This window comes from Sinocyclocheilus grahami, unplaced genomic scaffold (assembly GCF_001515645.1).
Source record: "Sinocyclocheilus grahami isolate Dianchi unplaced genomic scaffold, SAMN03320097.WGS_v1.1 scaffold1193.1, whole genome shotgun sequence".
NCBI lineage: Eukaryota > Metazoa > Chordata > Actinopteri > Cypriniformes > Cyprinidae > Sinocyclocheilus > Sinocyclocheilus grahami.
Window position 1 is genome coordinate 422,166 of NW_015506372.1, and position 15,892 is coordinate 438,057.

At 38.1% G+C, this 15,892-nt stretch overlaps 2 protein-coding genes across 2 annotated transcripts in view; both read right to left on the minus strand.

The window, feature by feature from the left end:
• Positions 1–7,402, minus strand: part of LOC107567872 (transmembrane inner ear expressed protein-like) — a 31,681-nt gene extending 24,279 nt beyond the window's left edge. The window contains exons 1-4 of the mRNA XM_016253647.1: positions 7,382–7,402; positions 5,689–5,901; positions 5,204–5,424; positions 420–550 (exon numbers count right to left, since the gene is read on the minus strand). The gene's annotated coding sequence lies outside the window, so the exon portion shown is untranslated. The remainder of the gene's footprint in view (positions 1–419; positions 551–5,203; positions 5,425–5,688; positions 5,902–7,381) is intronic.
• Positions 5,918–14,157, minus strand: LOC107567866 (coiled-coil domain-containing protein 13-like). The gene is made up of 12 exons (XM_016253640.1): positions 14,013–14,157; positions 11,634–11,776; positions 11,422–11,502; positions 11,210–11,323; positions 11,012–11,116; positions 9,254–9,418; positions 8,996–9,172; positions 7,891–8,097; positions 7,733–7,815; positions 7,451–7,608; positions 7,169–7,274; positions 5,918–6,904 (listed from the first exon to the last, which is right to left on the minus strand). Exons 1-12 carry the CDS (start codon positions 14,155–14,157, stop codon positions 6,748–6,750), a joined length of 1,641 nt encoding a protein of 546 aa, XP_016109126.1. The 3' UTR covers positions 5,918–6,747.
• Positions 14,158–15,892: the final 1,735 nt, after the last annotated feature.

Sequence of the window (15,892 nt, forward strand, 5' to 3'; positions counted from 1 at the left end):
TTACAAGTTTATTTTGCTTATGCACTCTTGTAATTAAAACAGTATGAACATGTTACAATAAGATTGATTCATTCTGCAGTTTTAATGCCTCATTAACAAATAGCTGCTTGATTTAGGCCTAGGTTATTTGTTTGTTTCACAGCACTTGATTACAGTGCCCATGTAACACACTGTGCATGTGACTATATTTAATGACTATAGTAATGTGCACAACATTCAATAATTTTTAAATGCAAGCTAATTAATTAATGATTTCATACTGATTATTACATGTTTTTTCTGTATTTGCAGTGTAGCCTGGAAACATGTAAACTGTGACCTGATACGATTTAGTTAACCAACATGCTAGAGTTTCATTTCTTTCATAATTACGGTGCAAAATGAATGCATGTATTCACACAGCTGTGATTTGCTCTCACCTCTTTCACAACGCTGTCAAAACTGGCACAGTCCACTTTAACCTCTGCCTGCACAGCGGGGACTTATTTACCCAAGTTCCTGGATGTAGTCAATGGTGTGGAGGAAGCACTGGTCCGGAACGAGGGAATACCTTGGAGGAGCGGCACAGAGAAAGGGCCCATTCAAAGATGGAATGACAAGTAGGTGAGTCTGTTTACATACACGCTGTTGACACAAGTATTCATTTGGCTCAGTAGGTTATTGCTGGGTATTTGGGAATAAATCTTAACCTTTCAGGGCTACTGGTGTCCTACAAAACAATGCCTATCTGTTTGGTTTAAAGCCACATATTTCAAAGTGATGGGTTTCCTAATGCCTCTTCACTGCTTCTTATGTTTTGTACTGTACCAAGTGTTTTGAAATAAGCACCGAAAACATTTTCCACCTAAAATTCGTCTTAGTATTTTAGTAAGTTCTATTTTTATTATTTATTCATTCATAGTATATAATAGCATAAAATATTTTATTAGTAGTATATAGAGAGGTCAATATAATGTTATGGGCCCACAATGAAAATGTCTCGGTTATGTATGGTAACTCTCGTTCCCTGATGGAGGGAACGGAGACGTGTGTCGGAACGACAGTATGGGGGTCGTCCTTGAGGGCCCTAATCACCTCTGAGAGTATCAGAAAAGGCCAATGAATTTGGCATGCAGAATTTGCATGCGAGACCATGTCTAAGGTCTAAAGTTCACCATACCTGGGGCGTCCACCAAGATTCTAGCGCTGACTTCTGGTTCCCGGCCATCGAGAAGATGAGAGCAACAAACACAGAGAAAGAATGAAACCCAGGGAAAGGGTTTCAAGGCTGCTCTTTTTTTTTCTTTTGAAAATTTTAAATTAACCCCCCAGGGGAGTGAGGCTCCCCTGCAAACCTGAGGCAAGTAGATGTGCAGCCTCTCCATCCCTGGGTTGCCCGTTTCAGGAGCTCTTTGAAGCCTTACGTGGGTTCCTAGTAGCCTGATGACGGGCGGGCAGGGCCACCTGTTTGAGAGGGGCTGGTGCAGCGCTCACAGAGGGCTTGCTGCCTCGGGGTTCTACCTCCCCTGGAAGCAGAGCCGCGCCAAGAAAGGATGTGTTTAATGGCCTCCATCTGCTTCCTTACTGCAGAGAACTGATGAGCAAAGTCCTCGACAGTATCACAGAAGAGGCAATTTTAGGAGATTGGTGCGTCAAGAAAGTGAACCTTCTCAGCATCCTTCATCTCCGCAAGGTGGACATCGCCCGACCCAGGGCCTGCGCCGTGTAACCTTCGTAGCTCTAAGAGCGTAGTCGGTTTGCTGAACGCAGTTCCTGAAGCAACTCTGGGTCAGGAATACCCTAGTCCAGATCTTTCAATGCTTTGGCCTGATGGACCTGCAGGATGGCCATAGCATGGAGGGCAGAGTCTGCTTGTCCAGCAGCATTGTAAGCCCTCGCCGTCAAAGACGAGGCAAACTTACATGGTTTGGATGGGAGATACAGACGATTCCACCAGGTGGCTGCGTTTTGCGGGCATAAATGCCTCGCAACTGCACGCTGCACAGACTGAATGTCCACGTACCCCTGTGCCTAAAAATACCAAATATTAAATAAAAACATTATCGAACTAAAATATAGTACATTGATTTCATTGAAAGGGCTTCATCTGATAAAACTAAACTCATGTTGGAAAACAAATCCATGGCTTTTTTCTACAACCATGACCATGTCAATAATATTCTTTAAGTCTTCTTGAATGTGATAATCAGGGGTGCATTTCCCAAAAGCAACTATGGTTGCAAGTTCCATCATTACCAATATAAGTCAAGTCAAGTCACCTTTATTTATATAGCGCTTTTAACAATACAGATTGTGACAAAGCAACTGAACAGCATTAATTAGGAAAATAGTGTCAATAATGCAAAATGACAATAGTAAACACTCATTTTTCAGTTAAAGACAGTTCATCATTGAATTCAGTGATGTCAACATCCAGCTCAGTTTAAATAATATCTTTGCAATCAATATAGTTCAATGAAACTTGCGACCATAGTTATCTAAGGCTAAGGGCAGCATGGCCCTACATTACAGGTCTGATATAACCTGAAGCAGTTCAGTTCAGTCTATGATAACGGCTTTCTTGGATTGCAGAGGTCATGTTGTTGTAGTCTATTCTCCATTCCAGGATGCAGGGAAACCTGAAACTACTGATAGTCTGTTATACCATGTCAGTCTGTTATTGTAGTGACACCCTATGATGTTGTTGAGTTCATCAATATGTGCAAGTAAGACCGGAAATACACAATTTGAGCAAAATTAAGCCTGAAAAATGTTGTCTCAACAGCTCACTCGGTTTTGGAACAGAGCTTTTATGTTTAAAACATTGTAATTGTAAATCCAAAAGCATGCAGACCTATAGAAATGTTACTGTTTGGAGACATTTTTGTGGCTCTACCACAAAACGCTTTTTTTTGCTGAGGTTTTACAGTCTTGGTGGACTTCAAATCTACATACATATCAATGCACTGGCTGATACTTATGTATATCTACTAACTCAATTTACTCATTACTTATTGAAAAATTAATATTGATGCATATATTGGATTAGACACCATTTATTGACAAGTGAGTGGTTGCTTGAGAAACAAATATTTCAGCTTCATCTGACATTTCTGGCAATAGTAAATGGGTTAGTTTAATCCAAAAATTATATATCTGTTATAATTTACTCATTCTCATGTTGTTTCAAACCTATAACACGTCCATTCATCTTCAGAACACAAATATAAGTGTAATATTCTCTCATAATTTTTGTCTATCCATTCAAAGTCCATGCGACCAAAACTTTCGCATATCAAAAACAAGAACATCATATTGCTCATCAAGCAAGCATGGCTGAGCTTCTGTGTTTATCATATTTGATGAGCTCTATGAATGTACATTTAACATTTTAACTTTTGCCTCAATAAACTCCTAATTTGCTGCTTATTAATAGTTAGTACGGTAGTTGTTAAGTTTAGGTATTGGGTAGGATTAGGGATGTAGAATATGGTCATGAAGAATATGAGCTTTATAAGTACTAATAAACAGCCATTATGTTAATGATAGGCATGCTAATAAGCAACTGGTTAATAGTGAGAATTGGTTCCTATACTAAAGTGTCACCTAGAACTGTACTTTCAGAAAATATATATCACACGTACATTTTTAAAAAGTACACTTTGTAATAATATCCAATTAATAATAATAGTGTAGATTTACAGTACTTTACATTTTAAACCGTTATGATTTAATAATAGTTTGTTGTTCTTTAAAAAAGTACATTTATTTGGATGTGTTGACTAACATACTAAAGCACAAAAACCTTATAAAGCATAACTTTAACTCTAGTGTGTACTTCGTAGTATTGTGTTATTTATTTGAATTAAATTTAAAGTTAATATTTAACATTTATATATTTTATATGTACAAAATTGTAACTTAATCATTGCAAATGTGATCAGTTACAAATATACAGTATTTGAATACAAGACATACAAGTTTTAAAAGAAATTACATTAAATATATTTTTGTTTACCATAAATTATTGTCAGTACATTTCACAACACAATTTAACCATATTTCAAACACAACAAAAGTAATTATGCAATTACATACAGTATAAAGATCAAGTCCTACATAAGTGGGTCAAAAAAGCACTCTTAATTTCAACTAACTGCATTTATTGTATATTTAAACTATAATACATTTTCATGTATTGCAATTAACATGCAATAAGTGTTTGAAAACATTACATTCAGTGCGCACTCAAGCACATTCTTTTAAAGTATATTATTTTTTCTTTCACAAGGGAAATTTTGACCGAATGTAAATTTTTTTTGTGAACTATCCCTTTAAATCACCATACCAGCCTTTGCAACTGCAACTATGTTTGTGTCGAATATCTCTGTTGAACATATGTTATCTACAATCTCATTTCAAACACAAGTTCTTTTTATTTCTTCAGTGTAAACAAGGTTTTTTTCCCCTATCATTTCCAATCCTGAATGATATTTTGGTCTTGTGGTACTTGTACTCGTAACAGCCTGGGGCTTGCCAGTGTCCCTCAGGCTTCTGGGAAGATGAAATAGTACGCTGTTTCAAGAGGAGCACACTGCTTCAGCCACAGGTTTAAATTAAGCATGGTGGAGCAGCGTCGGGAGGGGAGGCCTCAAAGCCCCTCCGGCCACATAGGAAAGAGAATAACTCATGTATGGCAGCATGAATGCGACGGCTGATACGCTAAATGTAAACAAGAGGAGAGATACGGTAAGTGAGGGGTCAAGTCATCGCACACATATCGCTTGAGCAGGGGGGGGGTTCACATTCTGCAGAGCTTATTTTGGTTTCGCTTTTCACTTTGGTTTCACACCATGAAGCACAAATCAAATATTAATGAGCAATGTGCGTCAGAAAAGAAGGCAGGTAAGTGTGTTTCCACTTTTGAGTGCCAAAAAGAGAAGAAGAAAAAAACTTGGTTTACCTTGATAATTTCTTAAAATGTTCCTACCATTATTAAACAAACAGGATCTCATTATTATTTTATTCTATTTATTATAATATTCTATTCAACAAAAAGCATAACATTTCTCATTCATGTTCTCGTGACCTCACAATGCCGGTTGGATTGATGTACTTTAGAAAGTTTGAGTGCCATGAAACAAGTCATCAGTTTTGTATGTGCATGTGTGTATATGTATGTGTTGTCGACAGCAGACATGGCACCATACAGAGCGAGCGTCACCTTAATGCCGGTGTTGTCCTTTAGTGATCTCTGTTTGCTAGCAAAGACACTTCATCAGTCCAGTCTAAGTCCCCTGCTCATGCTTTCTGTGGGCCTGCTGGAATTCCTGTTTTGCTTGGGCCAGCAAGTCCTTGTAGAATTGCAAACCTTCTTTCTTTTCCTTCAAGGCATTCTTCAGAGCAGTTCTCAAGGTTTCATTTTCTTCTAGTTGCAGTGCAAGCCTGTATGGACGAAAAATACATATCTATGCATTTAGTTACTGGGCAGTTTGCTTAAGGGAGCATCACTATTTCAGTTGCTCATATTATGTATAAGGGTTTTAACTTGGCACTTGGCTCATTCTGCTTATTCTGTCATGACAGCTCTCTGAGAGTTTAGCATGGTAATGGGCATGTGTACTGTATGTGACAGAGAGCTGTTCAGAGCTCTTTTAGTACTAAAATGAGGTAGCATGTAAATACTACATTTAGGAAGAAAAGACGTACCGTGCTTTGAGTTGACTATGTTGAGCATCACGGGTGACATCAGAGGGGCTTCTGGGAGATGAACCCTCCTGTTTGTCGGGGAGACTCAAAGTGCTGCCCGAGCTTCCTACATCAAGCCAAGAAAACCCAGCGGATTTCAGTTTGCTTTTGAGTCAGACATTCAATAACCTTGGGCTTTACGATACAATACTGGTTTCAGTGACACTCCTGTACCTCAGTGTAAACAAGGTTTTTTTCCCCTATCATTTCCAATCCTGAATGATATTTTGGTCTTGTGGTACTTGTACTCGTAACAGCCTGGGGCTTGCCAGTGTCCCTCAGGCTTCTGGGAAGATGAAATAGTACGCTGTTTCAAGAGGAGCACACTGCTTCAGCCACAGGTTTAAATTAAGCGTGGTGGAGCAGCGTCGGGAGGGGAGGCCTCAAAGCCCCTCCGGCCACATAGGAAAGAGAATAACTCATGTATGGCAGCATGAATGCGACGGCTGATACGCTAAATGTAAACAAGAGGAGAGATACGGTAAGTGAGGGGTCAAGTCATCGCACACATATCGCTTGAGCAGGGGGGGGGTTCACATTCTGCAGAGCTTATTTTGGTTTCGCTTTTCACTTTGGTTTCACACCATGAAGCACAAATCAAATATTAATGAGCAATGTGCGTCAGAAAAGAAGGCAGGTAAGTGTGTTTCCACTTTTGAGTGCCAAAAAGAGAAGAAGAAAAAAACTTGGTTTACCTTGATAATTTCTTAAAATGTTCCTACCATTATTAAACAAACAGGATCTCATTATTATTTTATTCTATTTATTATAATATTCTATTCAACAAAAAGCATAACATTTCTCATTCATGTTCTCGTGACCTCACAATGCCGGTTGGATTGATGTACTTTAGAAAGTTTGAGTGCCATGAAACAAGTCATCAGTTTTGTATGTGCATGTGTGTATATGTATGTGTTGTCGACAGCAGACATGGCACCATACAGAGCGAGCGTCACCTTAATGCCGGTGTTGTCCTTTAGTGATCTCTGTTTGCTAGCAAAGACACTTCATCAGTCCAGTCTAAGTCCCCTGCTCATGCTTTCTGTGGGCCTGCTGGAATTCCTGTTTTGCTTGGGCCAGCAAGTCCTTGTAGAATTGCAAACCTTCTTTCTTTTCCTTCAAGGCATTCTTCAGAGCAGTTCTCAAGGTTTCATTTTCTTCTAGTTGCAGTGCAAGCCTGTATGGACGAAAAATACATATCTATGCATTTAGTTACTGGGCAGTTTGCTTAAGGGAGCATCACTATTTCAGTTGCTCATATTATGTATAAGGGTTTTAACTTGGCACTTGGCTCATTCTGCTTATTCTGTCATGACAGCTCTCTGAGAGTTTAGCATGGTAATGGGCATGTGTACTGTATGTGACAGAGAGCTGTTCAGAGCTCTTTTAGTACTAAAATGAGGTAGCATGTAAATACTACATTTAGGAAGAAAAGACGTACCGTGCTTTGAGTTGACTATGTTGAGCATCACGGGTGACATCAGAGGGGCTTCTGGGAGATGAACCCTCCTGTTTGTCGGGGAGACTCAAAGTGCTGCCCGAGCTTCCTACATCAAGCCAAGAAAACCCAGCGGATTTCAGTTTGCTTTTGAGTCAGACATTCAATAACCTTGGGCTTTACGATACAATACTGGTTTCAGTGACACTCCTGTACCATGTGAAATATGATTGAAACTGAAAAAAGCAACATACTAGTTTCAGCCTACATGAGGCCATACAGAACCTGTTCTACTCCGATTAGATGTTTGCAGACTCGCTTCTTTCCTTGAGTCCAGTTTGGCTTTCTCCAGCTGCTGCTCCAGTGAGACTGAACGCTGCCATTCTAGTCTGAGTTTCTGCTCAGCTTCTGCACACTGGCGCTTTGCCTCTTCTTCACTGAAATTAAGATTATTTTAGGACATTAACTGTAACCATCCATGAAAGCAATTACATGCCACAAGCATCAACAAACACGACAAGGAAAAATCACAGTTTATTTGCTGTTGTTGACTGAGAATGTTAATACCTGGCAGAGTGTGACTCCCTGCTGTTCTCATGTCGTGATGTCAAAGGCCTGATGTTAGTTTGACTCTTACACTCGGACTGCTTCTGCACCAGATACACGAAACGTGTGTAAGCATGAAAAACAAAACACCGCTGATGATGTGATCAGACATGCCATACCATGTGGGCGAGTTGCTGGATCTCCCGCTCGAGCTCTTTGACCTTGTTCTCCTTCTCTGACACCATGGCTCTGAGCTGCTGGATGAGCGAGGCGTGCTGCTGGGCCTCGCTGTGCAGATGCCTCTCCAGGCCCTGCTGAGCCTCCTCACGCTGGGACCCTTTCTGGCTTAGATGCCCGAGCATGGCCTGCCACGAAGCCTGCTGCTTCTGTCGGAGGAGCGAGACAGAGGTCAACCCTGCTAAAATATTAAAGATCACCTGCCAAATCAATATTCAATATCATGTGCTTCTCCTTGGAGGAGGAAGTCAGAGATCATTCGTCGTTTGGAATTTTATATTCTTTCTGGTTTATACATACTGTTTGTCATTCCTGTTTGTTTATTATTATTTACAAGAATATCTACAGTATATTACTATTTACAATAATGTATGCTCGATGCATAATTGGTCTTTAAATAGCTTATATCTGAGCTTTTCAGTTCAGTGCTGACCATTAATATCTACAGTATGTCTTTATTACAGATCACTAGTGCTGCCCAAACCACGGGTGAGTAAAAACATTCAGAAATTAGTTGATACTTCATGATTGGCATATATTTTTCCAGTCCATGCATCTACTTTCCCTTCTGAAAAGACATATATATGTAAGTCACCAGTATACTACGGTATGTGTTTTGGATGCTGGTATCCCCACTAGAGTCCCATAATTTGTTTAAATGAAAACTTTGCGGTCCATCAGCTGATCAACACCAAAGCAGCACTAACAAAACTAAGCAAGGGTAACTGGCTCCTGAACTGTCTAGAGTTACCTTACACTGATAGTTTCACTAGTATACATTTAACCACATTCTTAAAAATAAAGGTCCTTTATTGTCATTGATGGTTCCATGTAGAACTTCTAACATCTATGGAAATTTTCTAATGGACAAAAGGTTCTTCATAGTGAAAAAAGCTTCATTCGATTTTTAAATGTTGAATGGTTCTTTTAAGAAATGTTGACTGAAAGGTTCTTTGGAGAATCCAAGAATAAAACCCTCTTTTGGAACCTGTGTTTTTATATGTCTATATATTCTGTTTTGGGTATCATAATTCAAGAATCTGTTACCAATAAGGCATCGACCAGCTCATCGTCGTGTTTGCCTTTATCCAGCAGAGTGCTGATCTGGCTCTTCAGGGCTTTGACTTCTGTGCTCAACACTTTGTTCCTGGCTTTGGAGGCCTCCAGTTTCTTCTTCATGTCTGAGTGCTCTTCAAGCAGAACTTCATAATCTATTGTGAGCTTCTGCAAAGACACATCATTATCAAAATGTGAAATATTATGTCATACTCAGGCCCATAAAGATGCTGAATCGATGTGCACAACCTCCAGTGTCTCCTTCCTCTCCCTCTCTATGTGACGGATGTGGCTGAGGTTTCTGTCTTGTGTCTTCTGTAGGCCTCCCGTTCTCGTGATCTCCTCCTCCAGGCCTAAGTCACATAGCTGCTTCCTGTGAGAGGACTGGCTCAGCTGTCGTTCCAGGTCTCGCACCTTCAGTGTATAAAATGTTTAACAGTATCAAGTGACCTATGAATACTAAGAATACAACAGAGCTAATTACAATAATGGCTGAAATCATGGAAGGCTGTTTCTGCCAGTTCTCAGAACTGCAAGAAAAACTCAGAATTCTGACTTTTTCACAATTCAGAGTTTATATCTCACAGTTTTGACTTTAGATCTCACAATTAAGACTTTCCCCCACTGCCCAGAATTGCAAGGAAAAAAGACAGAATTATGAGAAAACTCAAAATTGCAAAAAAAAAAAAGTCAGAATTGTGAGATAAAAAGTCACAATTATCTTTTTAAATATGTTTATCCCATAGCACAAACAAGCTCTCATATGGAATGGTTGTTTCAAGATCATTTTAATTCCAACCAGTGAGTTTGTGGTTAGTGGATACTGATATTTTTAGATACTTTTGCAGAGATTCCATTTTGTATTAAAAATGTTAGGATAAATATACAAGAATTATAATTATTATAAAAAGCATGTCTTTCTTTGTTTCGGAATTGTGCAATATAAATTCATAATTGCATGCAAAATGTCAGAATTGTGAGATAAAAGTCGCTTACTTTTATTTTTTATTCTGTGGTAGGCGAAAAATGCACACACACAGTTGTTTGTGTTTATATGCACAATTCTGTGTTTTTATCTCATAATTCTGACTTTTTTCTCAGAATTGCATGAAACAAAGTCTGAATTATGAAATATAAGTATAAAAGTATAAAGATAGTTGTGAGAAATTTGTGATATGTGATCCTGCAGCACAAAAGCAGTGTTAAGTCGCTGGGGGATATTTGTAGCAATAGCCAACAATACATTGTATGGGTCAAAATTATACATTTTTATTTTATGTCAAAAATCATTAGGATATTAAGTAAAGATCATGTTCCATGAAGATATTTTGTAAATTCCCTACTGTAAATATATCAAAAATGTATTATCAGTAGTAATATGCATTGCTAAAAACTTAATTTGAACAACTTTAAAGATGATTTTCTCAATATTTAGATTTTTTTGCACCCTCAGATTCCAGATTTTCAAATAGTTGTATCTCGGCCAAATATTGTCCTATTTTGTCCTTAATATGTCCTATATTGTCCTAACAAACCATACATCAATGGAAAGCGTATTTATTCAGCTTTCAGATGATGTATAAATCTCAATTTAAAAAAATCGACCCTTATGACCCTTATTTTGTGCTCCAGGGTCACATATATAAACTCAGAATTGTGACTTTTTTTTCTCGCAGTTTGAGTTTACATCTATCAAATTTGAGTTTCTCGCAATATCTCGCAATTTAGACTTTTTTAGAATTCTGAGAATAAAATACAGAATTGTGAGACATAACCTCGGAATTGAAAGGGGGGGAAAAAGTCTATTTTGAAGGACAAATGTTAGAATAAATCCAAAATAATTTTTCTTATGAAACAGCACTTCTGCTTTGCTCAAGAAAATGTCCAAGAGAGAATAGTCTTTCTCAAGGCATGAAAGCTGATTAACATGTATGAGTTTATAATCAATATCTAAAACAAATCAGTCAAATAAAAGTCGACGTGCAGGTTCAGGGCATGTTGCCTCACTCTGTTCTGAAGGGCGAGGATCTGCTGAGAACGGCCTCTCCAGCCTCCCGGGTTACACAGTATCTGCTGAATATTGACATCCTCGCCCACCTCACAGCTCAACACCTGACAAAACAGTTTGACTAAATCATCACATCATTAAAAATTATGTTTACTCAAACCAATGCATATAAATGACAGGATTTATTGTGAACAGACCTTGTGAGCTATTTTGAACTCTTGTTTAAACGTCTGGATCTGGTTGCGGTATTCAGTCATTTTGAGTTGGGCTGTAGATAGTTTCTCCTGTAGGGATTTTACGACTGGGCCGTTCTACACAAAAACACATCAAACACAAGGTCATTTAAAAACAGTTACAAATGTCTAATCATGTACCAAACGATGATGAACATGTTATAAAACAATATTACTTCAAGATGGTCGTTCACAGTCCTTGAATCCTGCATTTTGTCTGTCTTCTTTCCAGGATTAAGTATCAATGTGGCCTGAAGCTAATAAAACAGCAAAAAATACTGATGAAATGATGAAATACCACACTGAGAAGGAGCTGACAAAAGCAACTTTCAATGCAATGCTCCAAAAAAAAAAAACATTTGAAATAAAAATTCTGTTTGATCTTTACCTCTTTCTCCAGATCTTTGACTCGATTGTTTGCTTGTTTAGTTTTGGTCTTCCCTCGTTCTATTTCAGCGGCTAATTCTCGATTCTTCTTTGACAGCTCCACAATTTTGGTTGCAGCTGCATCACCTGCCAGACCAGCAGTACCTTGGCAAAGAAAACACAGAAATGGACTGTCGCATGCATTATGTACCAGACAGATATTGTGGCTCCAAAAAGTATTTGGACACATAGGCCCAATCCCAATTCTACCCCTTAGCCCTTTGCCTTTCCATGTCCCCACCAAAAAAGAATTGAGACACCCCTACCCCTTCAAGTGAACGCGTGAAATGGAGGGGTAGGGGTGTCTCAGTTCTCTTTTGGTTGGAGGGGTAGAGGTAGGGGAAAGGCCAAGACAGCCCTTCAAACGAAGATTTTTCGGGACCACACTTCAAACGCTTCAGCGGCAATTAGACCCAATCCCAATTCTACCCCTTAGCCCTTCGCCTTTCCATGTCCCCAACAAAAAAGAATTGAGACACCCCTACCCCTCCGTTTCGCGCGTTCACGTGAAGGGGTAGGGGTGTCTCAGTTCTCTTTTGGTTGGAGGGGTAGAGGTAGGGGAAAGGCCAAGACAGCCCTTCAAACGAAGATTTTTCGGGACCACACTTCAAACGCTTCAGCGGCAACATGGCTGCCCGAGTGAACAAAAAGACACATAAAAGTAAGCATTTTTGGCATTAATAAAAATCTTAACGAAAAGTAATCATTTGTTTTATGTTACATTCAATCGTGAGTTCATATTTACGGTCATGTTACTCAAAGAAACGTTTGGAAAAAATCACTAATATTTGCTAACTAACGTCATAACATTACAGACTGCCACAACATATGTTCATGTCTGATCAGGGCGATAACCACCGCAGACATTGAGGGGGGCTAGTCCCCCCAATAATTAGAAATCGCTAAACCCTTTTCTCAAATATTGCCAATTCGAGAGAGAGAGAGATGAAAGTTGCGTGCATGCACGTCTGTGCGTTTCTCTTTTTAGAGTGAGTTTACTTAAAAAACAGTGATTTTATCCTCTCGTTGCTGGAAAATATAATGTAGCGATTCAGTATTTAAACTGTTATTAATAAAAGTCGTGGGGCAGCGTTGACAAGTTTCTTTTCTCCTGGATGTGTGAGCTGCGTGATCTCCTATATATACTGTATATATATGTGTGTGTGTGCGTGTAAGCAGCGCATTAATATAGAACGGTAATTAAAGGCTCTAATGCACACCAGCACACCAGTACAGGTGTGTGTATTGTAGGAGCTAGACGACGTATGATGACGTGTGACGTATAGTAGTGGTGTCCCAATTCTTAGGGGAATATTTTCACCCCTACCCCTTGACACTGTTTCAAGGGACAAGGAGAAGGGGTATAAAATAGAATTGGGATTGGGCTTTAATGTATGAATGATATTGCATTAGCTTTACATTTTTCAAAAAAAACATACACTAATGTTCAAAATGGTCAGTAAGATTTTTTTTTGTTTGTTTTGCTTTTTTGAAAGAAATTAAGATTTTTGTTCAGCAAGGATGCATTAAATTGATCAAAATTGGCCGTAAATACATTTATAATGTTCCAACAGATTTCAATTTCAAATAAATGCTGTTCTTTTCAACTTTATGATCATCATAATAAATATCATAATAAATGTTATCACCGTTTCCACATCACCGGCAGCACAACTGTTTTCAACGTTGATAAAATACCGCACATCAAATCCTCATATTAGAATGATTATGACAGAAAATTCAGCTTTGGAATCCATCACAGAAATAAATTATATTTTAAAATATATGAAAAATATACTTTTTATCAAATAATTGCAGCCTTAGTGAGATTTGACTTTTTTCAAAAACATCCAAAAAAAAAAAGTAGTAATATACTTTGACTTCATGCAGCCACTAACCAAAAAGGAAAAAGACCAAAGTCTTGCAAAATCTAGTTCGCTAGTTGTCTTCTCCAATGTCCATTTTATTTTTTCCTGTCCATCCAGCAAGATTTTAAGAGATTTTGGTTCAAAGGACAACGTAGGCTGATTACTTCGCTTGTTGTATTCTCTACTGTCTTAATTTATTGTTATTTCATTTTGTCTTTCACTTTCTTCCTGTCCATCCAGCAAGATTTTGCGTCACTTCCGGCCGTAGCTGTATCCCTTCTAACCACAACCCTATCCAGTTGGTTAGTAGCCTTTGCAAAAATGGCTCAGAAAATGTAATGAGAATAGCTTTACTATCTTTTTTTTTCAGATGCCACATGCAGTGTAATGCATACTTAAGTGTGATCTAAGAGTCTTATACATTCATTGTTAGCATATAAAGCTCACAACAGTAGAAATGACACACTGTTTACCTGCTAAAGCCAATCTTTCCTCCTCTCTCTTCTTCTTCAAGTGTTTTATCTCAAAGTCCTTCTCACTCAGCAGTTTATAGAGTCTGCCGTTCTCATCTCTCAGTTCCCTCAGATGATCATGCAACTGTTCGTTTTCATTCTGCATCACTCTGAATTAGAGTACAATTACCATTTTAATAATGCACACTGCATATGGAATAAACACATGGTAGATGTGTGTGAGTGTGTGTGTGTGTGTGTGTGTGTGTGTGTGTCCAAACATGCTTCAAAGAAACATTCATACATCCAGGACAGGTAAAGAGAGCACGTTACACCTGCTGCAGGATTGTTTTTATATCATTTCATTTTTAGTATCATGTTTTTTTTCTGTGTTAATGTTTATCAATCCTAACCTATAAACCACTGTGACATGCGCACAAATAAAATATTTATTAATATTATTTTTACTACTACTCCTACTGCTTACTATCAGCTTCCACGAAGCATATATGTATAATATTAGAGCACTACCGATTATTTTAGACTAATTAACGTTTAACCTTTATCATACAAACTATTCAAAATCTAACGTTACTGTCCGGAGATGATTCTCAAGCGGTCAGTTTATTAAACCTGAACAAAAACTTACCGGACGAATTCAGAAAGATTCCAGTCAACTTAGTTGAGCATTGACATTAGAATTGACATGGTTATGGTTATAAAGTATAAAAAATAGAGCTAAGAGAATATAGTCCGTGATTGAATGCATGTTAAAGCTTCCCGTCCATTTGTAAACACGACCGTCTCCGTGGAAACGCGTTACCACGCTCTCAGAAAAAAAAAAGGTACAAAAGATGTCACTGGGGCGATACGTTTTCAAAAGATATTACTATATGTATCATTTAGGTTCTAATATGTACACTTGAGGTACTAATATGTACCTTTAAGATACTAAGATGCACGCTTTAGGGGTAAATAAGGTACAAAGGTGTACCTTTTGTAAGGGAACCGTCCCAGTGACAGCTTTTGTACCTTTTTGCTGAGAGCAGCAGGAAGTGCACGCAGAGACGCGTCATGTTGTATTAGCAGTAAAATAAATAAGTCACTTGATTATTATTTTTATTTATTTTTACCTGTATTGTTATTTATATAATACTGTATATTTATATTTTGTAGTTTATATTTGTTCAGTACCTTTATATTATATGTTGGAAATCAATAAAAAATAATAATACTAATAAGTCACTTGTTAGGAATAATTCATAACAGCAGGAATGTAACGCAGACATTTGTACATTAGTGAGAGCTTAATACATGTCTATATACAAATATAAGATATTAGACAGAATTTACACGTTTTGTTTCATAGAAAGTCGTCTTAGCTTTTTGAATGGATATAAATCTTTTATCTTTTAAATCTCTTTTTTTTTTTTTTTTTGCAAGAAATTGTACATTTGTGAATATGAAATCTCAAATACGAATATGATTACATTGTTAGGACCCCGTCACAACCCAAACTGGAACAGATTATTTACAAGAACTACAACTTCAGGGCTGGGAAAAGGCCAAAACAACAAAACTAGCTCACTAAATTGTTCATCCTTATCAGAGAGAGAGAGAGAGATAACATATATCATCTCAGGATATAACAACAACGACTGATATTGTCAAACCTGGGCTGCGTTCAGCCCTGACAAAACGGTGCAAAACGTGTTTTTTATACAGAAACGGTGGTGCGTTCAACACTGTTCTGATGATGCAAGAGTTGCAGCTACGGCAGCTGAGAAGGCCATTCTTTCTGTTCTTTTTGAAGAATTTTCGGAGCCTGATGAAACGGTATAAATGCGTGTTTAATACTGCAAAATACGCTGGATGTTAAAATCAATTCCCTTGCCCCCCAG

Bases quoted from the DNA above. Each gene is read 5' to 3' on its own strand.
- LOC107567866 (XM_016253640.1), bottom strand. From the start codon at position 14,157: ATGCAGAATGAAAACGAACAGTTGCATGATCATCTGAGGGAACTGAGA. The intron at 11,503-11,633 runs GTAAAGATCAAA...CTGTTTTATTAG, and splicing joins TCAAAGATCTGGAGAAAGAG to CTTCAGGCCACATTGATACT. The intron at 7,816-7,890 runs GTATGGCATGTC...TATCTGGTGCAG, and splicing joins TCCAGCAACTCGCCCACATG to AAGCAGTCCGAGTGTAAGAG.